A 23,872-nucleotide genomic window follows, 5' to 3' on the forward strand; every position below is an offset into this window, starting at 1 on the left:
CCCCACTGATTAGCTGAGAAGGCTGCTTTTCATGTGGCCCTGCCCACCTCTGCCAATCAGTGGTATGGGGTAGGGCAACATGAAGGGCACCCCTCTCCACCAATCAGCAATGAGGGGTGGGACCGCATGAAAGGTAGTCCTGTTGTCCAATCAGCGACGAGGAGCAGGGCTGCCATGGCCCCCTGGCCAATCAGTGAAGGGGGAAGACTCACTGCAATAAACCCATGAAAATGGAGCTCAGTGCCACACACAGCCTGCAAAACTGCCCATCTGCCACCTTGATTTAGTTAGGTCCCTAAACATAACCACTGGTTTCTTTTGATAAGCATACTGATAGTTGAAATTAGTATAAAGTTCAATAAACCTCTTTAAAGGAATCATTCCTAAAATGCATGTTGCTACATCTGCTATTAATTTCTCTTGCCAGATCTCTCTAATTTATTTTTCAGTATCATTAAACATAGTATATAAAGTTTGAATCTAAACAGGAATCTACAAAATTATTTGGTTAACAAACAAAAAATGAAAAACTTTCTTTCCAATTCTAAACCTTTTTTCAGTAATGCAAGTAACTGTTTCTTCCCATTATATAGTTTCCTTTTGTTATAATACTTTGTATAAGCATGAATTTTTTATAAGACCCAAAAAAAGCCAAGAATCTTACAGCATCTATATAACAGGTTGAAAAATATACTTGAAAAATGTTTGTCAATTGAAAGATAGGGTATTTTTCTTCTAGTTCTCTAGAGCAGGGGTTGGCAACATTTTTGGGCAGAGTGCCAAAAACACTGGTAGCCTCAATTTGCAAGATGTTGGTGCGCCAGAGGCACAAGGCAGGGGAGCTGCGAGGGGCCTGATCCTTGCTGTGGCAGCACAGCCCCACCCCTTTCCCTACCACTCGCCCCAAGGCACACATGCCAAGCAAAATGCCTTCCTGTGCCATGCTCTCGCACCATTCCAGAAGTTGCCTACCCTGATCTAGAGGCTGCAAGGATTAACTCATTCATAAGCGCTAAATACAGACAATCTGAATCGATTCAGGTGCAGAGATTAAACTGACTAACAAGTAAACAGATATTCACTTTTGTAGCCACATGCCTGCTGTGACTCAGGCCAAAAGTCAGGGGGGTGCTTGAGTATGGCTCTCTGGCACGTAGCCAACATGGGCTATGCATTTGCTTCCCCTTCCTGCTGCCTCCCCGAGGTCTCTGGGATTTGCAGTCCACAATCACAGAAGCAAGACTCTGAAGGGTTGCTCATCACTTCCTCTTCCTTCTTCCAGATGCCTCAGGGGTTTGTAATCCATAGTTGCATCCAGCAGTAATTTTAGCAGGGCAGGGCAGCTCTGTACTCAGGAGAAGCGGGGTTTAAGCCCCCTCTCTGACCCCAGACGAGGGCTGCCTGGTGGGGAGACAGTCCCTTCCTCCCCACTTCCTGCTCCCAAACCCTTCTCTGCTAGAGCAGGCAACACAGCCCAGACCAGGGCTGAAAAGCATGCTGGGATGATGGGGGACTGTGATTAAACTTGAACCAGGAAGGGGTCTGAGACAGAGATTTCATAAACTGGTTTGACCTGTATCAGTTAAGTCTGATACTACATTCACCCAGGTTTATCTTAAACCAGTTTCAGCTATTTTGAACATGGTTTATGTGCACTGAGCTTCTGTTCTGTTACAGGTTTAAACCAGTATCTGATGACTCACTTTCCCTGGCCCCTCTCTGCACAGGGTTCTGTCACTGTCCATATGATTTGGCACCCCCTGTGGGAGGGCATCTGGTCCCAGTGCACTACTAGCACTGCCCTTACTGCAGTACTGGTCTCCCTACATAAGGGACTCCATCAAATATGGTTGATGTTTGTACGGAAGTAAGGACTTGGTACTGGGTGCCATCTCTATATTTTTCTGGATCCCCTAACAAGCAGGAAAATGCAGCTGGTGCTGAATATAGAAGCCCACCTGCTCAGAGAAGTGTTTCTACTAGGGAAACATCTGTACTCATAATGGGTACTGACTGCCAGCTTCTTATTTAAACAAACTTTAATCTTCAATGTGTTAAGTAGGTGTGGCCCTCTCTCTGCATATTGCACCACTACAATTTTGATCACTGGTAATATTTAAGCTTGCAGTCTTGTGATTTAATTACAAGGACATCAGATGGGATCTCAACTGCAAATTTTGACACCTGCCTACTTAATGAGAGCCAAAATTTGCTATGCTGCAAAATAAATTTGCTTTCCTAAGCATTTCCTAGGGGAGGCTAAGTGGTAGTGGGCAGCTTGGTGAGTAACTATTGTGGTGTTTTTGTATTCTTTATTAAATATTGTTTTATAAATTTGTCCAATTTTAAAGAAAAAATGGAACCTATCAAAAAACATCAAGTTAGCTGATGTCTAGTCATTGACTATACACCCTACAATTAATACTCATTACTAGTTTATTGTTAATCTTAATTTCAGGAGCAACATATTAACAAAGCTTGAAAAACCCTTCTTATGTGTAAAGGGTAATTAGGGGTGCACCAATAAAGACTTTTTTGGCTGATACTGATGGCTGATTATTAAACAGCCATATCACCTGATACCAATCCAATTGCTGAAATGCAGCCTGACAGATTGGAGAGCACCATCTGGCTGGTAAGTCTGTGGGAGGGAAGGGGCATGTGGGAAGGAAAGAGTGAGGGAGGCAGATCGAGGCCCCAATGGTGAGGGAGGGAATGGGGCTAGGGCAGGGCCAGCTTCTGCCTAGTGGGGCAGAGCACAGGACAGAGCTGCGGGCAGCTTATCCAGGGGTGCACAGAGATTGGAGGGGGATAGCTCCCCACCACAGTGCACACCCCCAGGGGAGATTTGTGCAGGAGGTGAGGGTGGGTTCAGGGCCAGGAGCTGTGCTGGCCTCTTTCCAGCAGAAGGGTTGGGCTGAGCTGGGGCTGTGCTCGGGTTGAGTGGGGGCAGGATGGATGGTGGCGGCGCTGGGAAGTGGGTCTATAGGGAATTTTGGGGTGGCTGTAGCACGTCCTGTAGCTCCCCCTCCTAGAGCTTCCTGTCCCGACCCCGCCCACCCTGAGTGCAGCTCCAGCCCACTCCACTACTGGGAAGAGGCCGGCGCAGTCCCTGACCCTGAGCCCAGCATGGGTAGCCTGCCCTCACACTTGGCACATAACCAGGGGGAACATGCCCTCATGCCTCCCCCAGGGGTGCATGCTGCAGCGGGGAGCCTCCCATCCTTCTCACCCTCACTCCACACCTGAGTGAGCTGCCCGTGGCTCCATCCTGCACGCTGTCCCACCCCAGTTGGACAGCACCTGCCCCTGGCCAAACCCCAGTCCCTTCCTCACTGTGGGGGCCTCAATCTGTGCCTCCACACCCTTTCACCACCACAGATTTACCGGCTGGACACTGCATGCATGTGGCATTTATCAGTGATATTATCAGCTGCACCCACCCAAAAAAGCCAATTCCAATAATGTCAATTTTCCTTTTATCAGTGCCTATCCAATATGCACCGATATACCGGTGCACCTCACAGGTAATAATTATGGTATATTGATGAACTCCTGAAGGTTCCTCAATTATTATACTGCTGCTGTTCTATAGACAAATTAAGAAACCTTGAAATAACAATAAAAAAAAAATTAAGCCAAGGAACTGGAAGTATATTAATGACTTCCTCAATAGCCAGATAACCCAAAACATTTGATTTTGGGGGTCTTGTATGTTTAACTGTTGGTATAGATTGGATTACTTAAATGTCATTTATTGCACTAGTGTAACATTAATATTCCTCCAAAATGAATTACAAAATGTTTCAAATTCTGTATTTTCAGAAAGCAGTAGAATTTAAACTATGGGGGGTTTAAGCCTCCATAAGTAACAGTATCATGTTAGTTCCAACTTTTTAAGATGCTGTCTCAGGGTACTAAGGTATGCCTGCTCGTTCAAGAGCAGAGGCAGTTTAGCTAGGGAGCCCTGAGAGCTAGGCAGGGTTTCACAGGTGCAGGTTGCCGTGGCAGCAGGCTAATCAGGGTATTAGCTGGCACCTGCACCGGGTCAGCCGACTGGAAGGAAACAGGGCCCTGGGCACATATAATTCCCAGGGCTGGGACTAGCAGGGGGTTAGTTTTCTGTCAGCAGCCATGGGGAGGGAGCTAGTGTAGAAATGCTTCTTGGAGATGCTTGGATGCCTATTCTGCTGCTGGTAAGACTACTGGGCTCTAGTAGCTCTTAAAGCATCTGGGGCTAGGAAGCACACATAGTTAAGGGAGAAGTTCACCTTCTTAAAGGGGCAGAGTGTGAGCTCCAATGTTATTGTTGTTGTTGTTATGATATAGCCCAGGGGCTTGTATTTGTTATCTGAATCTGGTGGACCACAATGAGGCTATCTGGGGAGGAGAAGGCCTCATTAGGTTTGCAAGGAGCCTGGCGCCAGTGAGGACACAGCAACAGGGCTGCAGGGAGTCCCATGCCAGTGAGGGCACTGCTACTGGGGGTAGAGATATCCTGGTACCAGAAGGCACCACTACTGGGACCAAGGGCACAGTGACAATACAGGGCTGAGCTAGACTGCAGCCTTATCAAGAGACAATGGTTATATATGATCAGTGAGGCATGGGGTATGGTAATGGGATGGTTTTAGAGCCATGCTTCTAGCCCATAAGGCTTAGGCTGTCTCGAGAAGCACTGACTTTCAGTGAGACCCAGCAAGGGATCCAAGATCAGCAGGATCTAGTGGGGTTCAGCAGGACCATAACCACACAGACTCTGGGCAGCCTCCCAATTTCTTATTTCAACAACAAGATGTGGCAGGAGAGATTTAAAAGGCGCCCGCAGGACAGAGCAGTCATGGTCACAGAGCCCCAGGGTCATCACAGCTATCACTAGGGACCCCACGCCATGACAGATGCATAAATTAACTTTCCATCAGTAAGTCATAGGAATTCCAGAAAAAAGGAAAAATACTGCAAACAACATGGTAACACAACTCTGGCAAGAGTGCCAGATTGTAAGTGCAACTGTATTCATACTACACTTAATGTAGATTGTTGTGTAAAAAGGACCAGTCTTTTGTGTTACACTAATGTCCATTTTCTTCAGGGGGATGATATTTTTAAAAGAATATTATCAAAGAGGAAGAAAACAAAAATTACTTTTTAATTATATCATTAATCCTTATCAGTAGGTACCTACTGAATTCACAGAAGAAGTAGAGTGCATGGTGGCTCCTTTGAGCTTGCATCCTTCACCATGTACACCTCGCTCCTTGCCCCACCAATTCACTGCTTAGTGAAGGATCCTGCTACTCCCTCCTGATCAGCACGGAAGCTAAAACTATGGTTTTAAATATGGCCCTGTTTTTGCCTCCCTGCCAGCAAACTCCAGGGCCATCCAGGGCCCCTCAGCCAATCAGTGGCAGAAGGCAAAAACAGAGCCATATTTAAAACTGCAGTTTTTGCCTCCCTGCTGGTCAGAGTGAGCCACAAGCAGAGTCCTCCACCATTCAGCAGAGCTGGGGGTATGGGGTAACCTGCAAGATTGAAGTGCAATGCTCAGTGGCTCCTTTAACCATGAATTCAGTAGGTCTCTACCTATTAGCCTTCTAATGGGGATTTTTGTCAGCTACAGTTTCTAACAAACAATTGAACTAAAAAAATATATTTCAAGCATAAAATAAGCTCCCAAAGTATCCTTAGTTCAAGCATTAATCTGAATCTCTTCAAACTCAAGATTACCTCAAAACAAGACAAAGCTTCTGAAGCTTTCATTATTTCCAATTATGAACTACACAACTGGTGATTCACTTATTGGAGATAATATAAGAACGGTGAACAAGAGGATTTTATTGGTTGTCCAAAAGACAAAATTTTGCATAATCACCGTTTACTACAAACTTACATTTCGAAATCTGACAAACTCTGGTCTTCAGATGTTTGACTCAAATCTCCAGGGACCTGCCATAACAAAAAGAAAAACAACCACAGTTACTATACTTTCTATAAGTGAGGCTAGATACTGTATGGAAATTACTACATTTAGTTTTTAGCATGCAATTGAAAAGCTGTTGTTGTAAAACAATAAAAGAAAAAAAAGAGTGTATTAAGGTAACATAATGCAAACATTCCATCATTGTGCATCTGCAGTTTCACCAAACCAACTGCTAATTCCATTTTGTACAAGTACACAACTGTTGAGACAAAGAATTAACTAGAATCCCAGACCAAAGGAAAAGGAAAAACATGACCTCAACCAAAGTGCAAAGTATATGTCAACATCTGTTAGAAGAGATGAAGGATTAAAACCTGGTGAATGTCTTCATTATACCAAAAAGAAGTCCTTTTCAATACAAAAAGGACACGTGATCATTTCCTTCTATCTTAGCTCTTACAAAAAAGTAATGTGCGTGTGAAGCTCTCTTTTGGGAGAGGGTGAGATTTAAGGAGAGAACCACAGAATTTGTACTTACTGAACAAGCAATACTTGTGAGATAAGGGAAATGAAAGAAACATTTAGAGTTGAATCACTGACAGACCAAACAGGATTTTTCTACTTCATCGTGAAATCAGTTGAACTTTCTGTTCCTCAGCCTTATGTACTGTGCAGAATCATAACCCGGTGGAATGGGTAGTTTCTGTTGCAGAAAGGAGGATGCAAGATGCTGAGATTTTCAGCACACAATGTCTGTACCTACCATACATAAGATAAATATGACTGTACAGGACAAAACTCTTCTGCCCCCCTCTCCCTGCCACCAAAACCATACTACACTAATTGCATACTACTGCTAGCAGCCACTCTGTGGCATATCCAAGGGTTTCAATCTTGTTGAGGACCTTTGTGGATGTCAATGTAACTGCACGACTAAATTCTGATTTTTTTCAGTTTGTTTTTTTTACCAAAAATACCTAAAAATTGCATACTTTATATAAGTAAAAACATTTCTAAAGTCGCAGTGATTCACTCAAAAAGTAGGAAATTCCTAATTAATGTTACCAGTCAACATTGATCCAAGCTCCTACTGTGTTTGCATTATGACACTCTTTAATTATATGATCTCACACTATTTTTCCACAGGATCCCTGCATCATTTGGTACACAGAATGGAGAAAACAATGTTTATCAAACACCATTCAAAACCCGTTCTGAAGACAGAACAATTTATTTTTCATGAGCTTTTCTATTATTATTTATATTATCATAGCACTTAGATGCTGTAATCAAGGGACCCCATTGTGCTATGTGCTGTAAAAACAGAAAACAAAAGGATGGCCTCAATGTATCACTCACCCAAAAAAATCTTTAATATGAAAGGATGACTGTTACTTTCTGCAAGCCTGAGTTTCTGTTGCTCTTTTCTTTTGTATTGTCTAGACCGAGTCTACGTTCCTGTTTTAAATGAAGTCAATAGAGGGGCTGTTAACTCAAGTAGACTAACACAGCTGTACTCTAGAAACACTCCAAAAACTTTGTTTCACCTTACCTTGGGCTTTGGAATAAATTACTGCAGAGTGCCTAGAGAAATATCTATAATGCTGCTCATTAGCTTCAGTTACCTGGTTGTCAGTTAAGCGGTGTTTCAGGCAACACTTAAATACTACTGATTAAGGACCAGAGTCCATTACTCTAACTCATACTGGGGGCTGCGCACAGTTCCATACGAGTAAGAGTGATGAAATCTAACGCTGAATTCATATGAAACATATGCTGTGATATTTTCCTATCATCCCTGAATGAAATCCTTAGTGAATCATTAGGGCTGTACTGCCTCATAAATCAATTGGTTTTGATTTCCTTTTCAGAAATGATTATCACCTTAATAAAATAACTTCAATCCTTCATTTCCATGAAAAGTAACTGCATTTAAGACATGCCATAATTTCTTGCATACAACATGCCCTGGCATAAGATACATACCTTGTTTCTGAAAGGTAAAATGAAAAGAAAGCTCTTTCTTTGTTATAAGTAACTGAGTCGCACCAGCTAGAGAGCCAAGCCTCCTCACTGATCTATTCCCCTGAAGCACATGCAGTTATTTGCACTTTTACCCAGCAGAAGCTAAAGCAACAGAAACTGCCAGTAATGTACTTCCTTGCTTACAATTCACACCCCAATTTTCAGCAACTGTTTGTTTTTTTAGGGGGGCAGCATGTTGTATATGAAAAAATACAGTATTTGAACCCTACAATGCTAGTATGAGCAATGACATGAGACAGTTCAATGACCTTTGTAGTAAAAATACGTCAACAATATCTATTTACTGCAAGATTATAGAAAATCACTTGCAAGAAACCAGTAAATGGGAGCTATTGTTCAGTGTCTTGATGTACAGTCAGAGCAACATGCCATTCCTTGGGTAACTGCACACCAGTCTAGATGCAAAACAATTTGCAAGCATTTTATATAAGCATGTTATCCCAAGATTTTTCCAAGGCTAAGAATACATTTTGTTTTAACACCAAAATTAAGAATGGCATTAATTGCCTGTCAAATCTGAATATTAAAATATGCTAATATAATCAGAAAATATTACTGGAAATATTCTGTTAATACTTTTAAAAAAATCAAAGTTTGGTATAGTCTTGAAAAACAAAAGAGAAATACAAAGCAAAATAAAAATCAACAGCATTCCTCCTGCAGCAGGAAGCTTTGCAATTTGCCTCAGCTCTAAAGAGAACCAATTTGTCCCAGTCTATAAGTAGGCAACATTTCAGTATTTATAGATCTAAAAACATGTAGCTGGACAAAAGCTTTTCAATAGCTAGCTATTCAAAACAGCAGCTAAAGTAAACATGGCACTTTTTGTGTCATGTTTCAAAAGATTTTTGTAAAACCATCAATATTTTAAGGTTATCATGAAATAATTGAAACTTGGGGTTGGAAGGGACCTCAGGAGGTCATCCAGTCCAACCCCCTGCTAAAAGCAGGACCATCCCCAACTAGATCATCCTAGCCAAGGTTTTGTCTAGCCGGGTCTTAAAAACCTCTAAGGATGGAGATTGTATCACCTGTCTGCATAACCTGTTCCAGTGCTTTATTACCTCCTTACCTCCTAGTGAGGTTTTCCTAATATCTAACCAAAACTTCCCTTGCTTCAACTCGAGATCATTGCTCCTGGTTCTGTCATCAATCAGCACTGAGAACAAGTCTAGCTCTATCCTCTTTTGAACCATCTCTCAGGTAGTTGAAGCCTGCTATTAAATCACATCTCAGTTTTCTTTTCTCCAAACTAAATAAGCCCAGTTCCCTCAGCCTCTCCTCAGAAGTTAGGTGCCTCAGCCCCCAAACCGTTTGTGTTGCCCTCTATTGGACTTTCTCCAATTTACCTACATCCTTTCTGTAGCTGGGGACCCAAAACTGGACGCAGTACTCCAGATATGGCTTCACCAGTGCTGAAGAAAGGGGAAGAATCACTTCCCTTGATATGCTGGCAACACTTTTACTAATGCAGCCCAGAATGCTGTTAGCCATCTTGGCAACAAAGACACACTGCTGGCTCATATTCAACTTATTGTCCCCTATAACCCCCCAGGTCCTTTTCTGCAGAGCTGCTGCATAACAAGTCAGTCCCCAGACTGTAGGGGCATATGGGATTGTTCCATCCTCAGTGCAGGATTTTGCACTTGTCTTATTTGAGCTTTGTGAGATTTCTTTTGATCTAATTTGTCTAGGTCCCCCTGAATTCTAGCCCTACCCTCCAGTATCTCCGCTACTCCCCCCACTTGACATCATCTGCAAACTTGCTGAGGGTTCACTCCATCCCATCTTCCACATCATTAATGGAGATATTGAACAAAACTGGTCCCAGGACCAACCTTTGGGGCACTCCACTTGAGACTGGCTGCCAACTAGACACTGAGCCATTGACTACCACCCTCTCAACCTGATGATCCAGCCAGCTTCCTATCCACTTTACATATACCCACCATATCCAAGGCCTTGCTAAAGTCTAGGTACACATCCACCATTCTTCCTGCATCCACAAAACCGGACACCTCATCACAGGAGGCAATTAGGTTGGTCAGGCATGACTTGCCCTTGGTGAATCCATGCTGACTGCCCTAATCACCTTTTCCTCCACGTGCTTAGAAATTGATTTCTTGAAGACCTGCTCCACGATTTTTCCAATTACTGAGGAGGTGAGACTAATTCCTTGGATACTCCTTCTTCTCACTCTTAAAGACAGGCACTATATTTGCCCTATTCCAGTCATCCAGGACCTCTCCTGGTTGTCATGAGTTTTCAAAGTTGATGGCCATTGGCTCTGCAATTACATCAGCCAATTCCTTCAGCACCCTCGGGTGAAACCCATCCAGGCCTATAGACTTGTACATGTCCAGCTTTTCTAAACAGTCCCTAACCTGTTCTTTCACCAGTGTCAACAGCTGACCTCCTCCCCAAACTGTGCTGCCAGGTGCAGTAATCTGGGAGCTGACCTTGCCTGTGAAGACTGAGGTGAAAAAGGCATTGAGCACTTCAGCCTTTTATGCATCATTTGTCACTAGCTTGCTTCCCCAATTCAGTAAGGGACTTGCACTTTCTCTGATCCACCTCTTGTTGCTGACATAATTGCAGAAACCCTTCTTGTTACTCTTCACTTCCCTTGATAGCTGTAACTCCAGTTGCGCTTTGGCCATTCTGATTTCATTCCTACTTGCTCACACACAATACTCTTGTACTCCTCCCTAGTTGTTTGTCCAAGTTTCCACTTCTTATAGGTTACTTTCTGTGTTTTAGCTCACTAAAAAATTCCCTGCTAAGCCAAGCTGGTCTTCGGACATGCCGCTTGTCTTTCTGCACCTCAGGATGATTTGTTTCTGGTATCGAGCTACAGGTAAGTTTGCCTTTTTAAAAGTCACTTATATTCTTCATTTATTACTTATCATTTAAACCTTTTAAATAAGTAATATCCATTTTCAGTTTTATATTGCTTAAATAACTATGTAACTTAGCCTTAGGTAAACCTGCATTTTATTTTACCTATGTGTGAAAGCCATCCTGTTACTTTTTGCCTATTGTGTGAATGTGGCGCGCATGTGATAAGAGAGTTTAACTGCCAAAAGGTTACAGTAACCTCCTGTTGACACAGCCAGAGATCTGCCTAATTCAACAGCTAAAGATCACAGAACGCAAAGCAAGAACAATTCGCCCAATACCAACAAAAATATTTCATTATCTCAACGCAGCAAAAAAGAAGAGAAACAAGTCCAAAGAAGAAAGGATCGATCCCGCACCTAACATAAGGATAGCTAACACACTGTGACACAGTAAGGATCATAAACATACATGGAAAACAGCTACCATAAAATATGGGTGAGAATGAAAAGACTTTGAGTGTGTTCTGTACACAATGAAGCATCAGTACACATCCAACAGAAGCTCCACTCCCTCTTCCTCATGTCAATTCGGCTGGCTACCAAATTGACTCAAGCAATCCAGACTGGTAAGATTTTAGCATGGGCAGAACTCTGGGAATGTGCGTGTGTGTGTGTGTGCGTGTGTGTGTGCGTGTGTGTGTAATGATTTAAGATATTCAGATTTTCAATAAGGAAATAATCTTTTAATCTTTTCGTATTCCCAATAAACATGGCATTTTGCATTATCCCCTGAAAAAGATCTGGCTTGCTTTTCTAGTACACAATATATGCTTTAAGCATATAATACTGCACCCTCAGTGAGGTTTCTTTAAAGTACAGCCAGCTCCTCATGTACTTCTTTCCCCACCTCAAACGGGCCTCCCAGGGGATCCTGCCCATGAGTGAGTCAAACCCTGCTTTTCTGAAGTCTAGGGTCCTTACTCTGCTGCTCTCTTTCCTTCCTTCCTTTTCTCAGGATCTCAAACTCAGACATTTCATGGTCACTGTTGCCCCAGTTGCCATCAACTTCTACATTTGCCAATAGTTCTTCCCTGTTTGTGACCTGCAGATCAACAATGTCACAGCCCCTAGTTGGCCTCTCCAACACTTGCACCAGGAAGTTGTCCCCAACACTCTCCAAAAAATTTCCAGGATTGTCTATGCACTGCTGTTTTGATCTTCCAGGAAATGTTAGGGTGACTGAAGTGCCTTATAAGAACCAGGGCCTGTAAGCAAAAAACTTCTACTACTTGCTTGAAGGAAGTCTCAACCACCTTTGCCTCCTGGTCTGGTGGTCTGTAGAAGACACTCGCAATATCACCCTTGGTGCTCTTCCCTCTAAACCAAACCCAGAGACTTTCAACAGGCCTATCTCCAGTTTCATACTGAAGCGCTGAGCAATCACACAGCTCTTTTACGTAAAGAGCAATTCCTTCTCCTCTTCTCCCCTTCCTGTCCCTCCTGAAGAGTTTGTAACTATCCATGACAGTGCTCCAGTCATCCAAGATATCCAAACAAGTCATTGTTATTCCAATCATGTCATAGTTCTGTGAATGTGAAAGGACTTTCAATTTTTCCTGTTTGTTTCCCAGGTTCGGTGCATTTGTGTACAGATACCTGAAGTAACTAGTCAATTTTCCTACTTTCTCAGGAAGAATGAGCACACCTTCCCCACTACCCCTTCCTACTTGGGCTTCTTCCAGGTAACCTACTTCCCCACTTATCTCAGGGCTTTGGTCTCTGTCCCCTGGTGAACCTAGTTTAAAGCCCTCCTCACTAGGTTAGCGAGCCTGTCTGCAAAGATGCTCTTCCCTATCTTTGTCAGGTGGATCCTGTCTCTTCCTAGGAATCCTTCCTCTTGGAACAACATCCCATTGTTCAAGAAGCCAAAGCCCTGCTGACAATACCATCTGCACAGCCTTGCAATGATCCTTAGGATGCACACACTCCTGCTCGGGCCCTTCCCCTTTACTGGAAGGACCGAGAACAGCACCTGAGCCGCCCATCCCCTTCTGCCTTCTTCCCAGAGTCTTGCAGTCAATTTTGATCTGCTCAGGGTCTCCTCTGGCAATATAATTGGTGCCCACATGGATGAGCAGCACAGGGTAGTAGTCAGATGGCCGGTTGAGTCTCAGTAATCCTTCTGTAACACCTCAGAAGGATTGCCCCATTGATATTCAGTGCCCCTCCCACAGCTCTTAAAATGTTTTTCAAAAACATCTGATGCTTAAACTGCTTTTCAACATACATTTTTAAATTCATTCTCGGAGGTGGAAACAGTAGCATTTGATGTTTTAATTGTTTCAAAGATTAAAAATATATTTATATTTATTTTATAAAATGCAACATTGAAAATACATGACAACACTCATGCTTTTAAAATTGCTATTATTTAACTTTTATTGTGGAATCTTCTCATATATTGTATTCATGCACCATTAAGTAACTGATGAGGACCCTTTAAGAGAAGCATACAAAAAGATTCTAAGATACTACTACTAAGTAACTCTGTGCATCTCCTGGAATGAGCTACTGAGAGCATACTGTGTATGAAAAACCTGTTAAAACAAACCTGCATGTTAACTCTGTTTTCTGTGGGTTTCCATTGCTCTGAAGAGTGTAAGTCAAGACAAATCAACTAAACAACCCAAAGTGAAGCCCCAAAATGTGACAGAAGACTTGCTGCTTCTCCCATTTACTTTACTACACAAGGGGTGGAATAACATCCTGGGCTCAAAATTCCCTATATGGGTAGGCACTAGAAATTCAAATTTCCTTTCATACTGTCTGCCTATATGTTTTTATCATTAAAGATATTCTTCTACTGCCTCCTCTGCAGAAACTTCCAACAAGTACAACTATTACAACAATGCCTCTTACATCGATATCTGCCCAATATGAACTGGCAATTTCATGATAAAAATACTGAGCAGTTCTACACTGTGCAGGAATCAAAGCTGATGAGCTAAAAATAAAGGTTCTTATAGCTTCATTTATCTCTTGGGCTCTATAGATTTGCCCTGGCATTTCCAATGGAACAGAGAGGCCAATCAAATCCTCTCTCTCTGTTGTACCAGAGGTTTGCAAAGACCAGCTCCAAAAGAAGACAGATGTATTGAACTGTGCTAATAGGGTACAGGAGGATAATAAAATAATAGACATAACCCAAAAAAATAATCACAAAAATAAGGACTTTTACCCTGCTGATTTCTCAGAAGTGACAAAGAATTTGCTGCAATTCTGCCTATCACATGCTGATCAGTTGAATGTGCATGTCAATCACCCATGATTTTCCAGAGTTATTCTGCATTGTCAATGCACATCTTCAGAAAAATATGGCCATAGATGCAGAATCTATACTAAGTATAGAATTCTTTTCACAGCATTTAAGAACCTCAAAGAAACAGAGGGAAAATCCATGCTAAATATTGGTTGGTACAAGAAAGGAGTGAGAGGAAAAGATTTACATTAAGAAACCTGAAAATTACTGCAGTCTACCCTATGGTTCCACACCACAGTCTCAAAAAGTGCCTACATCACATCCCCAATAAAGCAAAGTAACAATCAGTTTTCCAAGGAAAACCTATTGTATATACTTTCCTACATCTGAAATTGCAGACAGCTGCTTTTTCTAGAAAGTAAGTTTTTAATATCTCCTTTGCAACATGCCATAGGCAATATTTCCAATGTGTACGCATGATTCCTTCATCATTTGATACCAGCATCTCTGAAAGTAATTCCTTGTAGTAAACTAGCTGAGTCAATAAGATTCAGTAAGAATTTTTTTTAATCAGAAGAAACTTAGGAAATCAATTTGCTTCATTCAAACTTTTCAAACGGCTAAGTTCTGATCATTAGAAACCCACATATACACAAATAGAGAACAATCTCATTTCAGTAATAATTAAATGTGCAATGTAATTTTTTCCTCCATATATTTCTTTAAATGTGTTAACTTACTATCAGTGTCAATGCTATATTATTTTCAGTTGAACTGAATGACTCAAGTCTATTAAAATGCACATGCCAGTTTTTATCATTAATCAAAACAGATGCTTCTCTAATAGAATAGTTTTATTAAACTAGGCCAGGGGTTACCAAGATCCAGTCATGTCATATGGCTCACAGGGCTCCCAACTGGTCCAGAAATTTGGCAGTGTGGCAAGCAGGGACAGTGTTAATTGCCATGGCTCTTGCAATTAATAGCAATTAACAATAATGCTTTGTGCTCACACCAAATTTCCGGATTTGTGAAGAGCTCATCAGGCTTGCTCCAGAGCATGGAGCTGCATCGTTTAGTCAGCTGGGAAGGAAATTTGATAGTGGAAGGAGTGGCAGCTACCACAGTTTCAGGAGCTGCTACAATTAAAGCTGCCAAATTCCAGCCCTAAGGCCCAGGTGCCATTCCCATGGTCTGGGCCTGCACTGTGGATCCATCCCATGGAGCCAAATGAATCAGACAACTGAACTAGGTAGTTCAGGCTCTGCTGAGAGTTAGAATTCAGGTCATCCATTTAAATTTAGAGTCCAGATGGCTGTAAAATGGAGAAAACAGGAATAATAATTTAGACCTTAACAAGTTCTTCCCAAAAAATTAAAGTATTCAAGGTATCTAAATACTACAGATAGAAAAGTAGTAGTCATCTTAAACTGAAATATAACACAGATAAAGGCAGAAACATTTTAAAGCAAAATAATAAGCTAATTTGGGTTAAAAAACCAAAAATTACACAACAGGTAGGAAATGTGTTTACTGGTCACTTCAAAAGATGAGTACTTTTATGCCACACTTTGACTGTGATCCTGAGCAAGCTACTTAACATTCCCCTATATATTTACCTGCATTTTACATTTGTAAAAGTGTGGTTAACACCACCTACTTCACAGCAAAATAGCGCTTCATATCAATATAGAATTGAGTCACTCAAGTGGAAGTGCAACTGCAAATTCTTTGCTTTTCAGAGAGCTGCCCTCTTAGCACAAGTAGCTGTTGCAATATTCTAGTCCAAGAAATGTTTGATCTGCTCTGTCCTCAGATCTATACCAAAGTTTTCACCACCCATTTTCACTCCATATTTAAAAGGCTTCCTCATCTTAATTGTGCTGGGGGGAAAAGAAAGAAGAAAAACTACTAACTGAAAAAAGGGAAGGAAAGTGAATTTTATACAATCAAGGTAAAGAAAAAGAAAACAACTCTCTTCTACAAGTAACTATGCTATCCAGCAGTTTCAAGATATGTCTGGCAACCTGTGGTATCCATAGAGAGGATTCTGCTAATTTTAAATGGAATTTTTATGGTAGGAGAGACAGGTGGGACGAGCCTGAAAAGGAACCAAAAAGCTATTCACGTAAAACCATTCTTCATCCTGTTATGAAAGAATATGATGTTATATAAAACTTCATAACAGATTGCCTGGAGTGGCTTATCATCCAACTGGACAAATAGCAGCAAATTTGATGTCATGGTTTATTATGGATTAACACTAATTTAACCAACAATGGCATTGGCCTAATATTTCTTCCTCAAATAAGCTGCAACGGATCTGTCAAAAAGTTACTACAGTCTTCAAAATGACAGTCTGGGGGAAAAAATTTGGCATTTTAAAATATTCAACTAATGATGCAACCTGCCTTGTCCAGTTAAGTAAAATTTCAAAGTAGATATCTAAAACTTAATCTTAAAATCCGTTTTGTGTGAAACGTTGAGATTGTCAGGTATAAAAGGTGCTAGATTTTAAAATACTCCACTGCACTCTGTTTGTATTAAAGGAATGATTCTTTGTTCGTTAAGGTATTAGTTTTATTCTGAAGGTTGAGTCTGTGTTTAATAAAATATTGTAAATGATTAATATTTCATTTCAATTGATCCAAAGGTCTGGAATAAGGCATGAAAATACGAAAAATAAGGATAAAGTTTCTAACCAATTTAAGCTTAAATCCCTGCAGCTGTCTTAGCCCAATAATGTTGATTTTTGAGGAGGAGTTTTTTTGTTGTTTTTAAGATGAGAAGTCTTATAGATCTCATCCTACTTACTCTTCAACAGTACTTGTATTGCCTTCACTGAGATAGTTAGATGAAATGAACAGTACTTGAACACTGCACGACTGCTTTCAGTTCAAACAAATGATGAAAAAAGAAAGATGCGCGTTTCCTTTTATACAATTTTGGAAGCCTCCAGACAGGTAAGCAAGCTCCAAAAATCTGAAGCCCTAAAATTAAAATAGGGATGTGCTACAGAAAGGATAAGATATTGCTAGCTGAATTCACCAAATTTCCAAATATTAAATCCCAGCAACATTTTAAAAAGCATCTCTCCTTGCTCCCTTGTCAGCCAACAGAAACCTCAGATTAACCTTCTTTTACAACTGTGAAAGTCTAAGGAAAAGCAATGGCTGAAGGAAAACGTAAGTAGCAGGAATTTAACAAGGGCAGTTCAATTTCTTCAAATCCTAGAAGCACTGAACATCAAAGTAAAAGAAGCAAATGTCTGAAAGCAGTTTTGGCAGCATCTCTACAACAAAGTATCAGCAGCTTACAACATCTCAAAACTCTTGCTCAGCTCAGCAGCATTTCAGATGTCTAGAGGCTCCTCCCCAATTTCATTTGTTAAACTGTTTTGAAAGAAATAACTCCCACTCAGCTGTTTATTCATCCACCGATATCAGCAGTGCAATTTGTATCTCTGGAAGGTATCCTTGTAACAGCATACATGATGCTAGGAAATATTTAAAAGTCTCAAATACCCAGAAAACCTCAAGCTCTGTATTTCTACCCCTCATTATACAGAAGAGCCAAAATACCAGTATATAGGTTTCCAAGTTCTTTCCTGCAAAGCTACTCTATTTTTTCTCTCTATAAAAGATTTGCTTGCATAAGAGGAAGTAAGGGTCCTCCTTCTTTAGTTCAAGAAGTTCAATTTTCCGTATCAGTCATTCCAAAAAAAATGAGTAACAGTATTACAAATGTATCAGCAAAATTAAGCCTGATACTCTAACCCCTCTCATTTCTGCAACATACAATACACAAATACAAAATACATAGATTATTGCTCATCATACCACAATCTGGCCAAGCTACCCTCCTTAAAGAATGGGATCTGATAAAGTACAATAAAGTACAATCAGTAAAGTCTGATTTTTTTCTGCGCTCATGGAAAAACTGTTTCCCACTCAGACTGAAAGTCTGAAACTGAAAGTCTCGCTTCAAAAAGACAAAACTTTGGAATAAACCTGCTACTAAAAAGGCCTAGAAAAGTAGTAGATAGTGTTGACTGAGGCAGCACAGAAAGATCCGAGTCATGGAAATGGGATATATGATGGCATGAATGAAGTAAGAAGAGATCAGTAAGAATACGCTCTAATCTGGGACTGCATATATAGCCACATGATGGGAGCAGAAAATTCACTCAAAGGAACGTAGAACCTTAGCATTTAGGAGGGGGTAAAACTGAGAGTCTAAGTAGGGGGAAGTGTGACTTACACCTCAGTAGTTGATGGTAAAGCCATTTAAGACACTGCCAAAAAAGCCCACACCCTTTATGCTCCTAGGGGCCTCAAAAAAAACTCTGGAGTATTCTTAACTGATATGACACCCTCTTTTAGGATAATGGCATAAACACAATACATATATAAAAATGCCATGCATAAAGAAATTCTAGAAAGAAGTGATCAAGTTTCCTACACACCACATTAACCTGATTTCTAGTTTCCTTTCTGATCCTTGCGATTTTGAGAAATTGAAACTAGCCTCTAACACAGTAATATCTTTTATTTCAATGTCCTATTATATAATCCAATTATTTTTATTTATCACTCCATGCCTGAAATAGCTTTTCCTTTATATTCTTTCTAGAACTCCTTAGCTTACCATTGAAAAATTAACTCACTTGAGGAAGGTTACAAAGTATTTTCAGAATATTTTTAATATAGATCTCTAAACATTTGCCAAGAACATATACACATCTTGCTGTTGGAAAACTTTCCAATCACATTCATTCAAAAGATAGCATTCTACTTGCTTTTGGGTCATGTATGCGGCAAACCAGGATAACGCTTGACCTGTGGTGTTAGTGATGACAGCACTGTGCTGGGAAGTTAGAAAGATACAAGTTCAAACCCCTTCTGAGCAAAGGCACCTGGAACCTGAGTCTCCAGCTTCCCAGCTGAGTTCAGTTACTAGAGAGAGCCCTCTTCCTCCTCCTGAGTCTAACCTACTTTGGGGCTGTCTACACTTTAGGCACCAATTTTAGTCTGCATCACCAATGGGTACACACACATAGGCAACCAGTGCATACTCTACTGAGCATGCTTATTCTACATGCATAATGCATGTGTTCATACACTCATCCACGCTGCTGGAAAACAAAACCCTACCCGCATGTAAATACCAAAAATGCTATGTCAATGATTAAAAAACCGCCACCAAGACAACCCAAGAAAAGAGAATTCCACCGTATATTTTCAATATAAAGATCTCAATAGAAAAAACTATTTTTAAAAGTATATGAGATATCAGGTCAAATGCTAATGTCATTCTGCCAGTTTTTTCATAGTTTCATAGTTTGTAGGGTCGGAAGGGACCTGAGCAGATCATCTAGTCTGACCCCCTGCCATGGCAGGAAAGAGTACTGGGGTCAAATGACCCCGGCAAGGTGTACATCCAACCTACTCTTAAACACCCCCAGGGTAGGGGCCAGCACCACTTCTCTTGGAAGTTGGTTCCAGACCCTAGCCGCCCTGACTGTGAAGTAGCGCCTCCTGATAGCTAACCTCAACCTACCCTCTGCCAGCTTGTGACCGTTATTCCTGGTCACTCCTGGCGGTGCTCGGGGAAACAGTGACTTCCCCAATGCCTGCTGATCCCCCCTGACTAGTTTATAACAGGCCACAAGATCCCCCCTCAGCCTTCTCTTTTGGAGGCTGAACAGGTTCAGGTCCCGTAGCCTGTCCTCATAGGGCCTGCCCTGCTGTCCCCTGATCATACGAGTGGCTTCCTCTGGACCCTCTCCATGTTGTCCACATCTCTCCTGAAGTGCAGAGCCCAGAATTGGACGCAGTACTCCAGCTGCGGTCTGACCAGTGCCGCATCGAGGGGGAGGATCACCTCCTGGACCTGCTCAAGATGCATCTGTGGATGCATGCCAAGGTGCGGTTGGCCTTCCTGACTGCCTCTCCACACTGCCGGCCCATGTTCATCTTGGAGTCAATGATGACCCCCAGATCCCTTTCCGCCTCTGTGCTGACAAGAGGGGAGTTCCCCAACCTCTAGGTATGGTGTTGGTTGTTCCTCCCCAGGTGCATCACCTTGCACTTGTCTGTGTTGAAACCCATCCTATTCTCGTCCGCCCACCCTTGTAACCTCTCGAGGTCTGATTGTAACCTGTTGCATCCTTCCAATGTACCCACGTCCCCCTACATCTTAGTGTCATCAGCAAATCTGAACAGGGTGCTTTTTACCCCCTCGTCCAAGTCCCTGATGAAGATGTTGAACAGTGCGGGCCCAAGGACCGAGCCCTGGGGGACCCCACTGCCCACGTCCTTCCAGGTTGAGAAGGACCCATCCACTACCACCCTCTGGGTGCGGCCCACCAGCCAGTTGGCGACCCATTTGACTGTGTGGGTGTCTACACCACAGCCCCCCAGTTTCTTAATGAGAATGGGGTGAGAGACAGTGTCAAAAGCCTTCCGGAAGTCCAGGAAGATTATATCCACTGCTACCCCTGCGTCTAATGATCTGGTGATCTGATCGTAAAAGGCCACCAGGTTGGTCTGACAGGACCTGCCACTGATGATGATGATGGTTGCCCCTAAGCATGCAGTCCCCTGCTGGCCCCTCCTGGATGTGTGCCAGCATAAATTTTCTCGAACAGCTTGCCTAGGATCGAGGTGAGACTAACCGGCCTATAGTTTCCCGGGCCCTCCTTCCTGCCTTTTTTGAAGATGGAGACCACGTTGGCCCTCTTCCAGTCCTCCGGTACCTCACCAGAGCACCACGAGTGCTCATAAAGTTGTGCCAGGGGACTTGCAATGACCCCAGCCAGTTCCTTTAGAACTCTAGGGTGGAGATCATCCGGGCAACTAACAGCAAAGAATCAAACATGTTATAAAACATCAAAGTTCAGTAATTCTTGACACGTGTATTTTAACCCTTAAAACCCTTAAACATACTACTTTAAATTTGCTTATTTTCAGAATCAGCCAATGGTGAAGTTATATAAACACTTACCGGCCCTCTCAAATCAATGAGTTCCTGTCTCATTTGGGACACAAGAGCTTCTTTAGCCATCAGAGCACGGTGAAGTCTCTCATTGAATTCTATAAGCTCCCCATGCATTTCTGCCACCTGAAAGACAGAGAACCAAAATTTCAGGTGAAGAGAACAGAATTTCCGAGGTGAAGCTACTTCACTCTGAACTGAAAAAGATCAGCAATATAGTTAATGTCCATGGTATTATAAAGTAAAAAATATGAGAGATTTGCATGTTTCCCGGACCATCATGGTTGCATCACTCCAACACTACCCAAGTAAAGAACATGTACTTTCCAGTTAATGAACAGTATTGTCAATGCAATAGTTTGGATAGTGATATTGCACTATTACAATGAATACACTTAATTTGACTCGTGCTATATTGCTTTCCCAATAGAAGAGCACTCAAAAGTAATAGATTAACAACACTATTTGAATTAAGAATGGTGCAGACAGGTAACCTACATACAGCTCTGCCAATGGTACACCACATCAGACTTCTCTCCCCCAGTGGAACCCTCATTTGATGTCCTCATTAACAAAACCCTTTTAGAGAATACATGCTGAAAAATCATTCAGATAGCTGAAATAATTTGGACGAAGGACTCCACAACATCTTGGGGAGAATTATACCCACTAACACACAAAGCAAAATAAATCATACCAAGCTTAACTGTCATACACACAATGCAAAAATACCTAAGAGAAAACAGCTTGTTATAGAATACTAACTGTTACAAATTAGAAAATAAAGCTGCTGTCCAGTTAATAGAGCATTTCCTTAATGGAAAAGGGATTGTATCTTGCTCTCACATCATAGTTCAGCAAAAATTGTTAAAGCATCCCAAGTTATATATTGCTCATATTCTAGAATTTTACACCTACCAAGTTATTTTGATACATAATTTTAAAAGCTATTTTTAAGTCAGGACTTTGTAAAGGTCTACACTAGGGACCTACAGCTCCCAGGCAGGTTCTGGCTGGCAAAGAGACTGGATTCAGCCCCAGAGGCTGCATCCACACGTGGTATGGACATTTGGTTCCTTGAGGACACTAGCAGCGGCACACCTTGCACTGCCGCTAATTGTCCCCGGGGAACACCTGTGCCACACATGCTCTGGTGCACAGCAAGTTTCCCTGGGAAGGTAGGCACTGGGCTGGCCCCTGCAGCCTTACCTGGGCTCCTGGAGCTGCAGCAGCAGCGATTCTGCCATGCAGAGCCTGGCCGACAGCTGCAACACAGGTCCAGGTAGCTTGGCTCTGCATTCGAGTGGCAAGCACTGTCCCCCGCGTGACCTAAAACTGCACCCTGCCAAGGTAGGGAGGCCTGGTGGGGCCGCTGATGGCACAGCAGCCCTATGAAATGCCAGGACCACAAATCTCCCTGGTGAAAGGTGGGTAGGGGGCACCTAATAACCTCCAGCCCCCACACAGTCCTAGCTGGTTGTGAGTGGGATACTCAAACTTACCCTCATGTCTTCTTCATACTTTCCTGCCATGACTGAGATGCAGGGGAAAAAAAAGGCGGTTACTGTTTTACTGTTGTTCCTGGAATGCCACCCTGATGCCAACTGCTCACAGCGTAAGTTTTATTTCCAGCTTCAGTGATAACAACATCCTTGCCAAATACTTCACTGGTGAAGGTGATCAGTATTACAATCAGGAAATACTCCGTTTCGAGTATTTCTGGGCTCCGCTCATCCCGGACTTCGTCTATATCTGCGGTAAGTCTTCTCTCTCTCCGGGGCTTCGTCACTCCTCGCTTCTTCTGGTGCCCAAAGGCAAAAATCAAAGCTCTCCTGCCGTCTTTTATCTCCCGGTTTTCACGGGCTAATCAACCCGAACTTTTCCCAGTTGTGTACTGTCTACCACCTGGCAGAGTTCATCGTCGGGTCAGTCCTGCCCGACTGTAAGTAACAGGGCTCCTGCCTGAGTCCCTGTTACGCTGGTGAATGCCCAGATCTGGAAGAGCTTGGAGAGGCCTGTGGGTCAGTTGTTCCAGTGGAGTTGGGAGGGTAAAAGCAGCCAAGCACCTTAGACCTGACCCAAGGGACCTTGACTAGCCCATGCTGGGGCCAGGACCCAGGGAGGAGTCGAAGGGCCAAGGGCCCAATGTGAGGGATGCCCAAAAAGCAACAGGCTCGGGATCCCAACTGGCCTAAGACGGGGCCAGGGCCTAAGGAGGAGCCGAAGGTCCCAGAGAGGGGACCACAGGGTATAGCTGAGTTTAGCTGCCTGGGAGTCCATCTGCAAGGACTGGGCCACAGTGCAGGGGTGGAACAGAGCTGCAGATATTCCCCTAAACATCAGGGTTCAAAATGGGCAGCCTGTCACCTCATTAACATCTTAATACTATTACATCAAAGCATGGCAGGTAAGTGAGGTGGGCGGCTGGCCCATAGACAAGAGGCAGGCCGGTGCTTGCCCCGTCACAGTGGGATTTACAGCCCATGGTAGGGACCAGATCACAAGCTCTGGCCCATGGGGGCAAATAGGCTTCCACCCCCCCCCCCCGGTCTATAAAATAATAGGAGACTAAATGTAGTTGCATAGCACAGTACAAAATTGGAATTCTTCTTCTGTTTTGTAGTTATTTACCTTACTTTTTCTCTACCCACTTTACCATCCTTACCTACTAAACATTAGTATACTTCAACCAACTCCAGAAAGTAGGAAAACAGTTTTTAAGTCACTTAAGACAAGTTGGAGACTGTAGGGCAGAAGTCCATACATTTTTGCTACACCCTTTGTCCAACTTCAGGGAAAGAGGAGAGGGAG

General features: G+C 42.5%; 1 protein-coding gene across 2 annotated transcripts in view; it reads right to left on the reverse strand.

The window, feature by feature from the left end:
• The window catches only part of SNX29 (sorting nexin 29), a 453,573-nt gene that overhangs the window by 216,901 nt on the left and 212,800 nt on the right, over positions 1–23,872 (reverse strand). For both annotated transcript variants that reach the window (XM_090023172.1, XM_090023173.1), the window contains 2 exons: positions 21,071–21,187; positions 5,891–5,946 (listed from right to left, as the gene is read on the reverse strand). In XM_090023172.1, coding sequence (XP_089879298.1) covers positions 5,891–5,946; positions 21,071–21,187 — 173 coding nt within the window. The remainder of the gene's footprint in view (positions 1–5,890; positions 5,947–21,070; positions 21,188–23,872) is intronic.

This window comes from Crocodylus siamensis, chromosome 12 (assembly GCF_052110815.1).
Source record: "Crocodylus siamensis isolate JL-2025a chromosome 12, ASM5211081v1, whole genome shotgun sequence".
In the NCBI taxonomy this organism is placed as follows: Eukaryota; Metazoa; Chordata; order Crocodylia; family Crocodylidae; genus Crocodylus; species Crocodylus siamensis.